Consider the following 17071-nt stretch of genomic DNA (forward strand, 5'->3'; position numbering starts at 1 on the left):
ACCGAATATGTTCAATTGTCTCAATTATGCAAACCGCGCTGACGTTTCCAGCAGGGGAAAGGAGGAAGGGGCAGGTCACTTCAAAGGCGAAGATCTGGCTCCCCCTTTTCCCTCAGATCCCAAGGCAGCTTTCATGGGACGCCACACGGGGCCTGGCTTTCCTTCTGTGGCCTGGGAGGCAGGTCACAGGGCCATGCCCTCACCGGGATCACGAGGGCCCGTCACAGGCGCTCACATGCTACTCACGTGGACTCCTCTTAAGGAGAGAGTCCTCCCCAGCCAGCTTCCTGCCCAAGCCAAGGAGGAGGCTGGAGGAGGCTACACTGCACCCTCCCTGCTCCACCGCCGCCACCACAGGTAAGTAAGCTCAGGTGTGGCTCGGCAGCCTGGGGCTGCTGGCTCCTCTCCTGCTGAGGCCGGCTGGACAGGGGCCTCTGGGGGTGGCCAGTGGACCTGTGCACAGCCAAGGGGATGCCAGTGTGATTCCCCGAGGGGACGCTCGCTGGGAGCTGGGCCACTGCCGGGCTCCAACTAGCTGAGGCTCCCTCGGGGCTTCTAACTGCTCATCTGCAGGGCTCGGCCTCCTGACCTGTTGTCCTCAGCCCCTTACCTCTGTCCTTTGCTCCCTGGGTGACGTGTGTGCCTGAGAAGCCTAGAAAACTCAGAAGTCCTTAGGGAAGGAGGCCTTTAGACCTGTCTGTCTTTACCAGCTAATCGTTTTTAACTATGAATTAAAACCTCAGGGCCCTGGCCAGTGTGGCTCAGTGGGCTTGAGCATCATCCTGTAACCGAAAGGTTGCAGGTTCAAACCCTGGTCTAGGTGGATATGGAAGCCACCAATCAATGTTTCTCTCTCTCCCTTCTTCAGTCTCTGGAAGCAATAAAAGATGTCCTTAGAGGAGGTTAAAAAAAAAAAACACCCAACAACTCAGGGAGGCCTGGCCGGTGGCTCAGTTGGTTGGAGCATCATCCCATGCACTGAAAGGTGGCTGGTTCAATCCCCGGTTGGGACACATGCCTGGGTTGTGGGTTTGGTCCCCGGTCAGCGTGTGGTCAGGGTGTGTACAGGAGGTAACCTATCAATGTTCCTCTCTTTCTCTCTCTTGCCCTTCCTCTCTCTCTAAAATCAATAAACATATCCTCAGGTGAAGATTAAAAAAAAAACCACAAGAAAAATACAGGTTATGCCACACCGGTCGCGAAGGGAAGTCCAGCTTCCTTGTCACTGCCGGTGGGAGTGGGGACTGGCTTCTAGAAGGCAGTTTAGGAATATATGCCAAAGTCAAGAAATTCCACATCTCGGGGCCGAGGTAGGCCAAGATTCACGCAGCGCTGTTTACTCCTATGAGACACACGGCGCGTCCGAACGTCCGCTATGGAGTATCGGTTGTATAGATTGTGGGCCAGCCACAGGACTGTAACGTAGTCACTTCCACAACGGCACAGACTGTAGAGTGACATCGTGCAGAAGGCCGAATTTTTCACCTCTCTCTCTCTCTCACACACACACAAGCTAGACTTAGACCAAAGCCTAGGAATACATGGAAATGCTACCCGTTATTATTTTAGTCTAATTTCTGAGGACATTTCTTCTTCTTCTTTCACTTTAGTAATTTTCTCTAACCAGCACATTTTCTTTTTGCTACCAGAAATTATATCTTTTCTTGAAACCTTAAGCAAAAAAGTTAGCAGAAATAACAGGGGAGGTGGGGAGGGAAGAATGACAATATTTACAGGAATTGTTCATGGGTTGAGCAGGGACAGGGACAGGAATGAAGAAGGGGTGCCGTAGGGAGAAGAGGAGACAAATTTGCTCTTTCTGAGTGACAGACTTAGAAAGGAATTAGGACAGGGGACCAGTGACAGACTTAGAAAAGAATTAGGACAGGGGACCAGCCTTTCTGGGGGCAGACTGAAAGAATACGGGTTTGATTTTATGGAAGGATTGTCTTCTGGAATGTTCACCGAATAACATTTTGCAAACTAATAGGAGTTTTAACTTTTTTATTTGTTGGTTTTAGAGAGAGAGGAAGAGGGAGGGAGGGAGGGAGAGAAACATCGGTTTGTTATTCCACTTACTGATGCATTCCTTGGTTGATTCCTGTATGTGCCCTGACCCGGGATAGAACCCACAACCTTGGTGTATCCGGACAACTCTAACCAACTGCGCTAGGAGGCGGGGGCCAACGGCAGTTTTAGTTCAGGGCATTTGCAGCGATATTCGTAGCATAAATGACCACTCCCTGCAGCGTATTTTAGGCCCCCAGAACATTGGAAACATCAGCCAACGTTGAATGTGTTGCTGCCATTATTTGTGTGTTATTGGTCAGCTCCTGGGACGAGTGCACAATTTGGTTTGGTCTGGCTCTTTGCAACCTCATTTCTTCGCTTTGCGAAGTGAATCAGGACCCGCGACGGAAAGACACGGGGGCATTGTCCATGGCTAGTCATCTTCCTTGTGATCGGAGTGAAAACAGAGCACACTTTCTATGAATTTATAATCCTCTGGGGGTATTAGACATTTTTAGAAAATTCTCTTGTGCTTTGGTTGAAAATGTTTTCAAGATGTCCTATAATGTGTGTGTATGTGTAGATTCTGGACTTGGGAGAGTAGAAGCCTTCCCCCACGGAAATAACGGGTCCAGTCCCCCCAGCGCCTTTTGTGTAGGGACGTGAGTAGGAGTCAAGGTCTTAACACTTCGGGAAAAAGACCCTAGCCAGTCACATTGGTGCGCGGAGGGATCTGAGTGGTGGACACCCGCCAGGACCCTCTCTTCCCAGCGCTGATACTAAGGATTGGTCCATGGAACCCCGGCAGACACGCATGGGCTACTGCAGATGGCACCAGCTGGCATTTATCCGGCTGTTTCCTAGAAACTGTGTCTTCAACTGCCATGTAGGAGGAAGAATGCATTTACAATGCTAAGGAAACAAGCTCCCAGCCTCCCACCGAGCTCCCAGCCCCTGCTGCTGGGGTCTTCTCAATGCTGCGCATCTCTCCTCCCCGCTCCCCCCCCCCCTGCCCTGCTTCTGGCTCCCGCCCCACCTGGTGTGTCCTTCTCCATGAACACCTCAAGGACAACACGTTCTATATTATTGTTCCCCAAGGCCTGGTTGTGCTTGATATGCCCCAAGGTAAAGGTAAGGCTGAACTGGAAGGCGGCCTCTCTCCACGGACACCACAGATGCCATTTCCCATGGCAGAGCTAGCCGTGTTCAAAAAAGTAAATGCAGAGCCCTGCCTGATGTGGCTCAGTGGACTGAGTGCTGGCCTGTGAACCAAACACTCACTGGTTCGATTCCCAGTCAGGGCACACGCCTGGGTTATGCGCCAGGTCCGCAGTAGGGGGGCATGCGAGAGGCAACCACACACCGACGTTTCTCTCCCTCTTTCTCCCTCCTTACCCTCTCTCTAAAAATAAATAAAATATTAAAAAAAAAACACCAGCAAATGCAAGTGAGTGAAATCAATTCTATGGCTTATTTAATTTGATATTTTAAAAATATTTCAACATGCACTCAATAAAAAAAACTAAGTAATGAGATATTTCATGTGTATTTTTATAGCAAGTCTTCAAAATCCTGCCAAATGCGTTTTGTTTTCTCTTTCTTTCTTTTTTTTTTTTAAATCCTCACCCAAGGACATTTTCTTCATTGCTTCTAGAGAGAGAGGAAGAGGGAGAAACATCGATGCAAGAGAGTAGAGTAGCTTTGATCGTTTGCCTCTGGTGCAAGCCCCTACTGGGGATTGAACCCGCAACCTTTTGGTTATGGGATGGCGCTTGAACCAACTGAGCCACACCAGCCAGGGCCCAAATGGGGTTTTCTGAAGTCTTTGTTAGAGAGGGCAAAAGGCAGTTTTCTGTCTTACCCTTATGTTCCCAGGACAGGTGCGTTCCAACTAGCCCCACTTCAGGGCCTCAATAGGCACAGGTTAGGCCGCACGCTCCAGGCCTGCACGTATCAAGGTTTGTTCTTGTAAAGCCGGGTCATGCAGAAACATCTCACTACAGATCATTTTTTTCAACTAGTAATAGACGTAGTCACCCTTCAGAAGCTGTAGTTCTATTTTAGTCTTTTAAATAGCTGCAGAGCCAGTGATTTGCTACATTGTGATTGAAAAACCAGTCCCTGATGTAGAGGAATGGGGAGTTTGCAGTTTTTCCCTTAGTCCAATCTATACAGCAACAGACCTCCATGCATTGCCTGTAAGTGGAAAAGAATTTGCAGGCGACAGATGGGTGGGAGTGGAAGTGCCCAGCTGCCTCCAAAGACAAGCAGCCGGGAGGGTGGGACAAAGGCAGCCGATTCTCAGCCAAGTGGGCCACCAACTAGCCTTCGGGTTTGGTTTGGGCCTCGGTTCCTTCGAAGTGAAATCGTGTGTGTATTTAAGTTGCTTTGAGAGAAAAAAGCAAGAGAGATTTGTTGTTCCGCTTATTTACTCATTTATTCACTGATTCTTGCATGTGCCCTCACCAGGGATCAAACCAGCAACCATGACATATTGGGGCGATGTTCTAACCAACTGAGCTACTCAGCCAGGGCTGCCCTTGATCCTTAAATAACAGTATCTGTGGCTGGATTGGTGGCGGTTCCAGCCCCTCCCTCTGGTGGACAGATGGATCGGCAGGTGGGTGAGGGCCACCTGCATCCCGCTGAACTTCGTCATATGCCTGGGTTTGCCCTACCACCCTCCCCACCCTGGCAGCCCCTTTGCAGTTTTCAGCATATGTATGTCTTTCCCCTCCTTGGTTAACTTCAGGTACGTGGCATCGGATGGGATTTGTCCTTTTATGACTGGCTTATTTCATGTGTGGGACCTGGAGGTCTTGCCTGTCAATGGTTAAAAAAAAAAATCAACGAGCAAATAGCGAAGATGCAGCAGCCTCAGCCCCACTGCTATTTGGGAGGCTGGCCGAGCTGTATAATTAAATAGTACAGTATCTGGATGGCTCTGACGTGGCCTTCCTTCTTTTTTCGTTTTGCTTTTTTTCCCTCTCCTAATTGCCTCTTAGCCCTTGCTCGGGGCTAATCACCACCCTGCATTCTACCCAAAGGTCAGCCACCCTCAGTCACGGGGAGGTCAGAGGTCATCCTGGCAGGCCCCAGCCCTGAGCAGTAGTACCACCTTGAGTGAAGACATTCTCTTAGGTGATTTGACTGCATGGAGAAAGATCGTCCCCCCAGACAAGTAGGCCTGTGCGTGCATTTTAACAACAAAACCCAGATAATTATGGTGAAATGCATGTACTGAATTCTGAAAGACCTTTATCTCGGTCTGTTTGGGCTGCTGTTAAGAGAATAGCATAGACTGGGTGATGTAGGAACACACACATTTTTAAAAAGATTTTATTTATTTATTTTTGAAGAGAGAGGAAGGAAAGGAGAGAAACATCTGTTTGGTTGCCTCTTGCACGCCCCCTACTGGGGACCTGGCCCACAAACCTGGCACTGGGGACATGTGCCCTGACTAGGAATCAAACCCACAACCCTTTGGTTTGCAGGCCCACACTCAGCCCACTGAGCTACACCAGCCAGGGCTGAACAGCACAAATTTATTTCTGACTATTCTGGAGGCTGGAAGTCCAAGATCAAGGAGTTGGGAAGTTTGGTGTCTGGTGACAGCAGCTTCCTGGCTCACAGATGGCCACTTCCTTCTGGTGCCATCCTGTGGTGGAGAGGGTGAGGGGGACTCTCTGGAGTCCCATTGATAAGGGCACTAATCCCATTCGTGGGGGCTCCACCCTCCACAAGAGACCTAAGTACCTCTCAGAGGTCCCATCTCCTAATACCCTCACATTGGGGGTTAGGATTTCAACATATGAATTTGGGGGGATGCAGACATTCAGTCCATTGCAACTTTGTTTCTACAAATGTAGAAAAAAATAATACAATCTTTTTTGTAATTGTGAAAGGCAGCCACACCGTTGTCCTCAGCCGGGGGCTCCCTGTCTTTTTTGTTACGTGAGTGGCCAGGTGCCGCCCCAGCTCCCAAGGTGCGGACAGCAGGCAAGGGCACGTCCAGGTGTGTGCAGACCCGCAGCCACCTGCCGCTGTGCAGGTCGTCAGCCAGAGTTCCCGGTCCCCAGGGCGTTGCAGAGAAGCCAGAAGCCAAGATTCCCTCCTGCACCCCCACCTTCGTGAATAACAGCAGCAGTTCTCCTTATGAAAGGGTCAAACCAAGTCCCCCTGTGGGCCGCATGCTGCCACAGGAGGATGGGTGTGAGGCGTCTGCCCAAAATAGACACAGGAGACAAGCGGCTTCTTTTGGCTAAACTGGTCCACAGTCATTTCGCTGTGGGCTTTGCTGTTAATTTTGGCCCTAGAAACAAGGCCACTGAGTAAACAGAGACTTGCCCAGCAGGGAACCAGCTGTTAACTCCCAAGCCACTTCCCCAGGGCGGCAACTGCCCAGGCCCGAAGCCACTCCCACCATCCAGGCCCCGCCCACCCCTCATCCCTCTGGCCTGCACCCGCCCTGGGAAGGGCCACCCCCATCCGTGTGGACAATTTCCAGAAGGTCAAATTCTCCTGACTCCTCGTGGCTCTCAGTCACAGGACGCTTCTCCCAGGATTTGATGCCGGCTGTCTCCACGTCCCCTGGGGGCCCTTCCTTCTGAATCTACAAACTAGCCCAAGGACTAACAGGGCAAGGAGCATGCGGGTGACCGCCGCCCAGACTGCACGGAGGTTAATGGGTCACGTTTGAAGCAGATGCTTCTTTTTCCCTTTCTTAAAAAAATAAAAAAGATCTGGCAGCCCCAGTTCCCATGGTTTTCAACGCAGTGCCCTCTGACCTCCCTCCACAGCTGGCGTGGCCCCTGATGGACACAGGGTCCTTGGCAGGGGGTCCGTGGAGGGGCCCTCAACCCTGCGTCTGTCCTCCACCCCCTGGCCTTTCTTCCACAGAGCTGTCCTCTGCTCCTTGGGGCACAGTTCCCAGCCACCTTTCCCTTTTTCTATCTGTAGTCTCTCATCAGCAATCCTATTAATTTTAAGGAGGTGGGAAAGAGAGAGAGAAACATTCATTGTTTGCCTCCTGTACATGCCCCAGTCAAACCCACAACCTGGGTATGTGCCCTGACCGGGAATCGAACCCATAACCTCTTAGTACATGGACAACAGTCCAAGCAACTGAGCCACCAAGCCAGGGCGATTCCCATGCCTTTAGGTGTCACTTATACACTGAGTCCCAAACATAGGCCACTAATCGCATTGAGACGCCTCTGCTGTAGCTGTATGTCCACAGGCACCTGCAGCCTGACGTCCACTGCCCACTGATGGACTTTCCTCCCCACGCCTGGTCCTGAGCTGCCCCACCTCCACCCACTGCAGCCCCAGCCACCCAGTTCCACCAGCCAGAAACCCAAGGGTCATTACTGGGGTCCTCTCTTTCCTTTGTCATCATAGGCATCAGGTCCCCAGCTGGCCCCTCTGCCCTCACCAAATCCCTCCAACCTGCTCCCCCACCTCATCTCCGCCAAGCCAGCCCATGCCTCCAACATCTCTGCCCAGGCCACACGCCAGTCTTCCTGCCTGCCTTCGCTTTGTCCACCCTCACAAGTGCACGGCGTCCCCTGCAGTGACAAGGCCTAAAGTCCCAGCAGAGGGTGGTGCGCCTGCCTCACCAGCATCCTACATCCCAGCCCCAGGCTCCTCCGCCCACTGGGTGACCTCCCTTCTGCTGTGTGCGCAGGGCCCGGGGGCAGGCTGTTGTGGGCGGGTCGGTAAGTGCTGAGCAGTCTTGGCAATGCTGCCTTTAGGCGGTTTATTCCATAATTGAGTCTCTGTGGATATAGGGCCCCCCTCCTCTCTGCCAGGCACCCCTCGAGACACTCGGCAAACAGCAGCGAACTGAACGGGGCTGCAGTGCCTTTGGTGGGAGGAGAGAGGGGAGGGAAGGGGGAAGTCAGTTGAATGAAGTGTATGAAGGACCAGAAGCCGGGATGGGATGAGAGCTGCCCTGAAGAGAGGACTTTTGATCAGAGACTGGAAGCCTTTGAGGGCATGATGTGTAAACAAGAGTCCCTCTTACTTATCTCTCTCTTATTTATCCTCAGAAGATTCTAGAACATCTTTGGAGACTCAGCAGGAACTTGGAATTTTGAACTGAGGGTATTCTTAAGGAAACTTAAAAAAAAAAAAATCAATCATTAATACCAAAGCAAAGTGCTTTTCTCCCTCAGGGAAATGGTGTTAGTCACACGCTAGCTTTTTCATTAGAAAAAAACAATGGGTTTTTGGAGAAGCAGAGAGACGTGGGGGGAGCCTGGAGAGGGCTGGAGCCGCCAGCTGCTGCACTTGCTTAGGGGCCACCAGCAGGGGCAGGCGCTGGGCACTCCATGAAGCTCCCTCTGGGTTTGGGGACAAGAGGCAAAGCCAGTGCCCCTCCCCTGAGGGGTCTCAGATGCCAGATGAGGAGATTAGGGCCAGCCTGTGACGGTGGCATTTAAAAGCTGCCTGTAGCAGAATAGACAGTAATAAAACAAGAGGCATGTCACTGTTTTTCAAGCTCTTCACCCACCTCAGAGTGCTAAATCCTGTGGGAAGGGGGGCATTTCCCCCTTTTGAGGATATGGGACCTGAGCCCAGCTGCTCAGAAGCTGGACAAGCGTTTTCTGATTTCCCACACGGTTTCCTGGGAGGTGCTCATTTGCAGCTTTCTTAATGAAAGGGGGGCTGAGAGGAAGAACTAATAAGGCAGGTAGAGAGGGTGGCGCCTAGAGAAGGAGCAGTGGGAGGGGCCTGGGAAAGGCGGGGCTCAGAGAGTGGGGCCAAGAAATGGATGCCCATTCTACCATCCCATCTCTACAGCTTCTAGAACCATTCCGGTCTTGGCTTCCATGGCCTTAACCTTTTTGAAGAGTACAGATTAGTTCTTCTGTAGAATGCCCCTCAATTTGGATTGTCTGAGGTGTCCCCCTGATCAGGTTTAGGCCATACATTCTGGGCATTTTTGGTCAATGCATTTTGTCGGGAGGCTCATGGCGAATATTCGTTCCGTTCCTGGGGACGCTCACTTGGTTTTAGGCGGCGCTCGACCCCTAGCTCCACTGCCAAGTTGCTGATTTCCCCTTTGGAATTACTACCTAACTATGGTAGAGACGTTGAGATCACGTGATGTACTCTTACTCTCCAAACTTGCCCCATTCCTTTCAGCATTCATGAAAGATTCTCGATGTTTGCCAAACAGTGCTTTTCTCATCATTCCTTCTGCATTCCGCGGCTGACTCCCCATGGGAAGAAAGAACTCTCTCTATGTATTGATGCATAGATTTCTACCAGTGTGGATTCATGGGTCCTGACGTCAGCCGAACAGTGATAGTTCTTTACTGTGATCTTCTATTTTCATGCTCAAATAATCCCCGATAAAACCAGTTGGGAGCCCCTTCAAAGTGGCTCTGTGTTCTTTTGTTAAGTCCCCACGTCAAAAGAAAACAAAACCCAAAACTACTTCCTTACTCTCTGGCCCAAGAAGACATTCTTGGCTCTTCTTGCCCTTCCCCTGCCTCAGTCCTGGATTCAGTCATTTCTCCCTGGCTCCTTTCGGTGGAGAAAGATACGTAGACACCTGTATTGCTGCTGCCCGAGTGTTGCTCCTGCTGGCCCCATCCATCTGTGGGTAGCGCCAGGGGATACATGCATGCACGTGAATGCAGACAGACGTGTCTACACAAGGTTCGCACGTGACCCCCGTGATCCCAGGATCCCCATACTCGCGCCTGGGCAATTGCGTGCCGGTCCCAGTCTATCCATAGTGATGGCTCAGGTGTGTATCACTCATATGAACCCCCCACAGACACTCCCCCCCCCACCGCTGGGGATGAGCGCCGTGGCTGGAGCAGCCCTGTGGTCCCTATCATGTTTACAAGATGCACTTTGGCAAAACCATCAGGGGATTTTGAGGAACAAGATTTGTTAACCACAGGTCCCGGAGTGCACATGGCACCCCTGAGGGTCACACAGTTGAAGGCGTGGGCAGACAGAGAAACAGGCTGCAGATGCGGAGCTCTGCCTTTATTAGGGCCCAGGGTAGAGTGTCTCTGGCTTCAAGGGTTCACTCCTTACTGGCTAATTTGAAGCTGAAGAGCTGGAATTAGGGCAGGAGAAGCAAGAATCTAGGTCCCCTGGGGCTTTCTGAAAGAGGAGCCTTTATGGGTGGGGCGGCCTCGTTTGCCATCCGGTGGCATTGCCACTGGCTGTGTCGTCTTACAGTTGATAGGTGGTACATTCGTGCAAGATGGGTGTCTTCCCACTCATGTGTCAGTGACCAGAACCGCAGTGGTGGGCACTTTTGCTATGCTCACCTCTCCTCTTGCGTGTGGGCTGGACGAAGCGGCTCCTTCTAATGAGCAGCATACACAGAAGCGATGAGATGTCACTTCGGAATTTAAGTTATAGCAACACCGTGGCTTCTGTAGTGCATGGGTCTTGCGTTTGTCACTCTGATGGAGGTCGCCTGCCAGGCTGTGAAAGGCCCATGTGGCAAAGTACTGGGGGAGGCGTTGGGCCAAGGACCCTTAAGAAGATCTGGATCTGCCAACAACCACGTGAGAGCTCCTAGAGGATCGTCCCCAGTTTTACTCTTCCGGGCGAGATCACAACCCCACCCACAGCCGGATTGAATCCTGGCGCGAGAGACCTGCGGTCCACCCCGCCCCGCTAAGCCACACCCCTTGCCTGGCCCACGGAAACTGGGACACATTGTTATTTCCCCAATCAATAACACAATATGTGATATACACCGTGTGTATATGTGTATATGGGTGTGCAGAGAGGGACCACACGCACCCGTATCTGTTTTCATATCGATCCTGTATCTCTACATATTACAAACCATGTGTTCCTACAGATAATTTCATTTTTAACCCAAAGCTACAGGGATTCATTTTACCTCCCATCCCCATACACTTTCACCATTTAAAAAAATATTTATGTACTTATTTAGAGAGAGAGAGGAAGGGAGGAAGAAAGAGAGGAAGAAAAACATCCATACGAGACAGAAACACCAATCTGTTGCCCCTTGCAGGTGCCCCAACCTGGGACCAAACCCTTAACCCAGGCACGTGCCTTGACTGGGAATTGAACCAGCGACGCTTTACTTTACAGGATGACGCCCAACCCACTGAGCCACACCAGTCAGGGCGATTTCCACCATTTGTAACTTCCTGTCTTCAACAGTGAGAAAACTCCACTCCCATCATCCACAATATATTGATTTATTTGTTCAGTCTTGGACTATGCGATTGCCATTCTATATCTGTGAAAAAGTCGCCTTTTCATGGAAGTTCAATATGTATTCAAAGTTCTTATCTTTGGTCAAATGCATACAGTCCAAATACTGTGAACTTTGTTTTGGTTCCACCCCCCCCAAAGATAAAAAAGGATGCTCTTCCAGCTTTTCTGGGAAGAGAGGAGTGAAATGCAAAAGGGTAATCACATTTTCTTCCCAGACAGAAAATGCCCTGATTGCTAGAACATTCTGTAAAGAAAGGCTGGGCAAGGGTTTCAGAGGCTCCCGGTTCTGCGTTTTCCCCTCTGGGCTGATGGCTGCTCTTTTTCTCTCACGAAGTTATTCGGAGAGAAAAGCATACAGTGCTGCTTTCTGAAGGTCCTGGAAAGGTTTTGAATTATCATCATTCCTGTTACACAAAAGGAAGCCAAGTGACGAGCTGACTCTGAGGTCTCCCCAGAAAGGCTGGGTTTGGGTGGGGCTCGCAGGTTCTTCCGGAAGGATGGGAACCTGGCTTGAACCGTCTGCACGCTGGGACTGAGGCCAGGACTGGCTGAGGGGAAGAAAGGTGGCCTCGGTCCTTGCCATGACCTCACTGGGGAGGGCCTCTGTGACACTGGGCTGTCACTGCCACTGTACTTAGAGGAGGCACCCGTGGAGACAAGACAGCCCCAGACTTGTGCTGTTGCCCATGTGGGTGGGGACAGCCGGCAGGCGTCTACTCAGACGCTTTTGGGTAAACTTCTTATAAATCACATATTAATTTCACAAAAGTGAAAGGATGAACTCTGAGGATGGTTTGGGAAGACATGGGCCTAATTTCCACTTCTTTCTCTTCCAGGGACAGAAAGCTTGGATAGAAAAAACCTTTTGCAAGCGAGAATGTATCTGTGTCATTCCCAGCACTAAAGACCCGAACAGGTAAACTGGAAGCCATAATTGAGACGTCATCCAACGTGATAACTTGCCTATCAGTTACCAGCAGCTATTCTTTTTTTTTTTTTATCCTCACCTGAGGGTATATTCCTTGATTTTAGAGAAAGAGGAAGGGAAGGAGAAACTTTGATCAGCTGTCTCCCATACACGCCCGACTGGGGATCAAAACTGCAACCTAGGGATGCACCCTGACGGGGAATCGAACCCACAACCTTTTGTTCTACAGGACAACGCTCCAACCCACTGAGCAACCTGGCCAGAGCACCAGCAACTATTCTTCTAGTGTCTGGGGTGGGGGAGCCAAGAAGGTTGGCCAGGATCCATCCTCACGGGAGTCATTAGCTAGGGAGTTACTTGGGCCAGTAAGTTCCTCTGTTAAGGTACAAATAGGCTGCTGTCAGCCACATCCGCCTCTCACGCAGATGTGAACTCTCACACCCAGGTGGGCCCTCGATCTCTTAGTGAGCTCTTGACCTATTTCCAGGGCAACGTTGTTAGATGAATAACGTTATTCCGATGATGTGTTACACAATGGTACACCTGAAACCCATGCAATTTTAAACATATCAGTCGCTTTGTTTTCAGGTGTTGCTGTGGCCAGCTCGCCAACCTGCATGTGCCCCCTCTGCCCAGCATGACATCAGGCAAAAATGGGGAGGAAAACAAAGAGGTGGAGACTCAGCCCGAGAAATGGTCAGTGGGCAAACACACGCAGAGCTACCCGACAGACTCCTATGGGACGCTCGAGTTTCAGGGTGGTGGATACTCCAATAAAGCCATGGTAAGAGAGGGCTGAGCCCGGCGCCTCCCAGAATCCCAGACGGCAGGTGCCTGGGACTTCTTTCAGGGGTGTGGCCGTCTTCCTAGATATTTCACGGCAAAGGCATGAAATAGAGCTGCGCACTCAGCATTTAATTTTTCTTATTGATTGATTTGAGAGAGAGAGAGAAACATCAATTTATTGTTCCACCCATCCATGCGTTCATTCGTTGATTCTTGTATGTGCCCTGACCGAGGATCGAACCCACAACCTTGGCATATCAGGAGGATGCTCCAACCCACGGAGCTACCCAGCCAGGGCTTGCTCGGCATTTTAGCCGTGAGATTCATAAACAGCCCACTATGATAAAGATTGTGCAGGGTCCCTAAATCCATACCAAGTTTGTGAATCCACGGGTCATGCTTTAGCCCAACTCTGCGGGCTTATTCATCTTTCCATCTCGAGTGGAGAGAGAGAAATTGCGTTATTTGTGTTTTGGGTTGTCTGCATTTTGTTTTGTTTCTTTTGTAAGTGTGAACCTTCAACCCTCCTTAAATGGGTTAGGAGCTGGAAACATTCCCCTCTGAAGTCCGTCCGCAGCCTCCTTGGACTGCATTCGGCTGGCCAAGAAGACCACAGACTTTCACATTGGCATGTGAACAGGGAGGCCCCGCCTCTCTGATGAGCCCCACCAGAGAGGGGAGGTGCCCGCACTGCGATGCCTGTGGGCACACTCTGAATAACGTTCCCAGGTGCCCAAATACCGCAACATAGGGTCTGCGGGAACGGAACCCTACACATGGAACAAAGAAGCAGTGCATAGGGACCAAGGCCTTGACCTCCTCTTCACCTTGAGGGGAAGGTCAAGTCCAAAGGTTGGCCAATGATCCCCACACCCATCTCCCACTCACTGCGGCCAGTAGGCTACTCGGTCAGCAGCATCCTGTCCAACCGCTAGGGCCCTGGTTCTAGGTGAGCCAGCTTTGGAGTTGAATCCTTCAAGATTAGGGTTGCCAGGTAAAATACAGACAATCAGTTATATCTCAGTTTCAGATGAATGATGGATAACTTTTTTAGTATAAGTATGCTCCAAATCTTGCACGAGGCATGCTTATACTAAAATACATTTTGTTGTTCATATAAAATTCAAATTTGGCCCTGGCTCGTGTGGTTCAGGGGATTGAGTGCCGGCCTGCGAGCCAAAGGGTCACCAGTTCGATTCCCAGTCAGGGCACATGCATGGGTTGCGGGCCAGGTCCCCAACTGGGGGTGCATGAGAGGCAACCACACACTGATGTTTCTCTCCCTCTCTTTTTCCCTCACTTCCTTGTCTCTAAAAATAAATAAATCTTCAAAATAAAAATAAACTTCACATTTGACTGGGCGGCCTGTAGTTCACTTGCTAAACCTGGCAACTTTTCCAATGTTTCCTTCCATTGCTTGGCCACAGGCTCACGCAGAGGCCCCAGAACCTGAGGGACAGAAAGCCAGACAGCTCTTGCTTGGACAGGCGCTGTGGCCTTGTCCCGCTGTGACACGGGAGGCAAACCCAAGGCTGGGTACTGAGCAGCGTCACACATGCTCTCTTGCAGTATATCCGCGTATCCTATGATACCAAGCCCGACTCGCTGTTGCATCTCATGGTGAAAGACTGGCAGCTGGAACTGCCCAAGCTCCTGATATCTGTTCACGGAGGCCTCCAGAACTTTGAGATGCAGCCCAAGCTGAAGCAGGTGTTTGGGAGAGGCCTGATCAAGGCTGCCATGACCACCGGGGCCTGGATCTTCACGGGGGGCGTCAGCACGGGTAAGAGCAGAGCCTTTCTCTTCATATAAACATACAGACCCAGAGAACTCCCAGTTCCCAAAGAGCTTTGCGGTAATTGAGATTGAAAAACAAAAGGTACTGCATCTCGGTAACATTTATGACAGGAGTGAAGTCTTTATTCAGTAGCTTTTTTTTTTTTTTTTTTTTTTAATTTTGGTGTGATTGTTGTTATGGTCAACATTTCTCGCACCCACTCTATGTGCTGTTCCTTGAATGCAGCCCTGTACGAGCCTCGTTTTCACTGAGGTTCTTGTCCTCTAGCATATGGGAGAGGAAACCGAGGCACAGCGAGGCTGAAGGACATGCCGGGCAGTCTGGTGGTCAACTTTATCTGAACACAGCCAGGGAGTGCCAAAGAAACCCGGTGACTTCCATGCCTGGAGACCTGTAAAGGAAATTCCTTCACAGCCAGTTCCATTTTGTTTTGTTGAGTTTTGAGAAAGAATAAGGGAGAGAGAAACATCAATTAGTTGCCTCCCATACGCTCCCCAAATGGGGGGTCGAATCTGCAACCTAGGCCTGTGCCCTGACTGAGGATCGAATCCACAACCTTTTGTTGTACGGGATGATGCTCCAACCAACTGAGCCACCCGTGCACTTTCTTTTGAAGATGGACATCCTTTTGTCTTAACACTGTTCCATAGGGAAAGGAAGTGGTTCAGACAAGGGGTCCCTGAAGTTCACAAACAGTGAGGTGATGGGAGGTGAAGGACCTAAAAATGTGACTTCTGGCCTCTCCCAGGTGTCATCAGCCACGTCGGGGATGCCTTGAAAGACCACTCCTCCAAGTCCAGAGGCCGGGTCTGTGCTATAGGAATCGCTCCCTGGGGCATCGTGGAGAATAAGGAAGACCTGGTTGGAAAGGATGTAAGGGTTTTCTCCTCGGACATGGGCGACTTGTCAAAATGTCTTTCTTTTGAGATAACTGTAGATTCCCTTCTCTCTCTGGAATTAAAAAGAAAGGCCCCATATACCCTTTCTCCAAAGGTAACATCTTGCAAAACTATGGCCCAATGTCAGGACCGTGATCTTGGCATAGATGCAATCAAGATACACAGCGGTTCCATCACTGTACCCATGCCCACCCCGTGTTGCCCTTGAACATCCACACCTAATTCCCTCCCGCCCCCTGGTAACCACCATCTGCCCCTACCTCTAATTTTATCACTTCGAAAATGGCCTTAAACGGGATCACACAGCATGCAACCTTTGGGGACTGGCTTTGTCATTCCACAATAATCCTCTGGAGATTCAGAGCGTTTGCGTACGTCAGCAATTTGTGGCTTCCAGTTGGCTATTTCCGATAAACCTACCGTAAACATTTACAGATAGGACTTTGTGTTAACCTAAGTTTTCATTTCTCTGTGATCAATGCCCCAGAGTACAATTTCTGGGTTGCTATTATCCCAAGTAATGTAATCGTTTCTTATTTAATATAGAAAAATAAATCCTTCCGTAGAAAGAATAAGAAAAGGGAAGAAAGAGATGCCTAGTTGGAGGAAGGGGTTGCTGTGTGCATTCGCACACTTGCTTCCCCTGCTGGTGCCCCACTCTGATTTGCCCTGTGCGTTTTGTCAGGTGACTCGAGCCTACCAGACCATGTCCAACCCCCTCAGTAAGCTCTCTGTGCTCAACAATTCCCACACCCACTTCATCCTGGCGGACAACGGCACCCTGGGCAAGTACGGCGCCGAGGGGAAGCTCCGGAGGCAGCTGGAAAAGCACATCTCTCTGCAGAAGATCAACACCAGTAAGCTCTGGTGAAGGCCAAGGACAGTGGGCTGCCAGAGGGAAACCGTCCCCCGGCGGGGGGGGGGGGGGGGGGGGGGAGGGGGGTGGTGTTTAAAGCCTTAACCTTGATTCCTGGTGGAGCAGCGGAAGATGGCTTGCCCGAGCCTTTTCCTGAGTCACCTACAAAGAGCACCCCACCGAGCTGTGTCCCGAGTCTTTGCCCCAAGATCAACCAGGAGGGTCGATGCAAGAAACAGCTCTGCTGCAGTTGCCATGGTGATGGCAACTACCCACCACGTTGGCCAATGGTTCCGGTTCCTGAGAGTTGCTATAGTTATCTTTTTAACACTTGAACAAAAACCATTTCTCAAAGCCTTAGCATGGTTTCCTCTGTTCTCTGAGTGTTGTGCGATCCCTCGATTGAATAGCTGCCTCTCCGGTCTCTCTGGGCCAGGGGGGCAGGTGCCTGGGGGAGGATGCTGAGGTCAAGCTAGAGGGGAAGGAGCGGTCCTCACCCAGACGCAACGATAATAACAAAATAACCTGTTAGAGTGAAAATAACCGGGGGTAACCTCTTGGAACGT

General features: G+C 50.7%; 1 protein-coding gene across 6 annotated transcripts in view; it reads left to right on the forward strand.

The window, feature by feature from the left end:
* TRPM1 (transient receptor potential cation channel subfamily M member 1) overlaps positions 1-17071 on the forward strand; it is a 67910-nt gene that overhangs the window by 6781 nt on the left and 44058 nt on the right. For 5 of the 6 annotated variants that reach the window (XM_024561753.3, XM_045196382.2, XM_053912318.1 and 2 more), the window contains exons 2-6: positions 12075-12154; positions 12755-12950; positions 14522-14735; positions 15499-15623; positions 16335-16506. In XM_024561753.3, coding sequence (XP_024417521.2) covers positions 12075-12154; positions 12755-12950; positions 14522-14735; positions 15499-15623; positions 16335-16506 — 787 coding nt within the window. Of the gene's footprint in view, positions 1-12074; positions 12155-12429; positions 12461-12754; positions 12951-14521; positions 14736-15498; positions 15624-16334; positions 16507-17071 lie in introns of those variants that run through there. The other variant, XM_045196385.3, reaches the window with a different exon arrangement.

Source organism: Desmodus rotundus, chromosome 10, assembly GCF_022682495.2.
Source record: "Desmodus rotundus isolate HL8 chromosome 10, HLdesRot8A.1, whole genome shotgun sequence".
Classification (NCBI taxonomy): domain Eukaryota; kingdom Metazoa; phylum Chordata; class Mammalia; order Chiroptera; family Phyllostomidae; genus Desmodus; species Desmodus rotundus.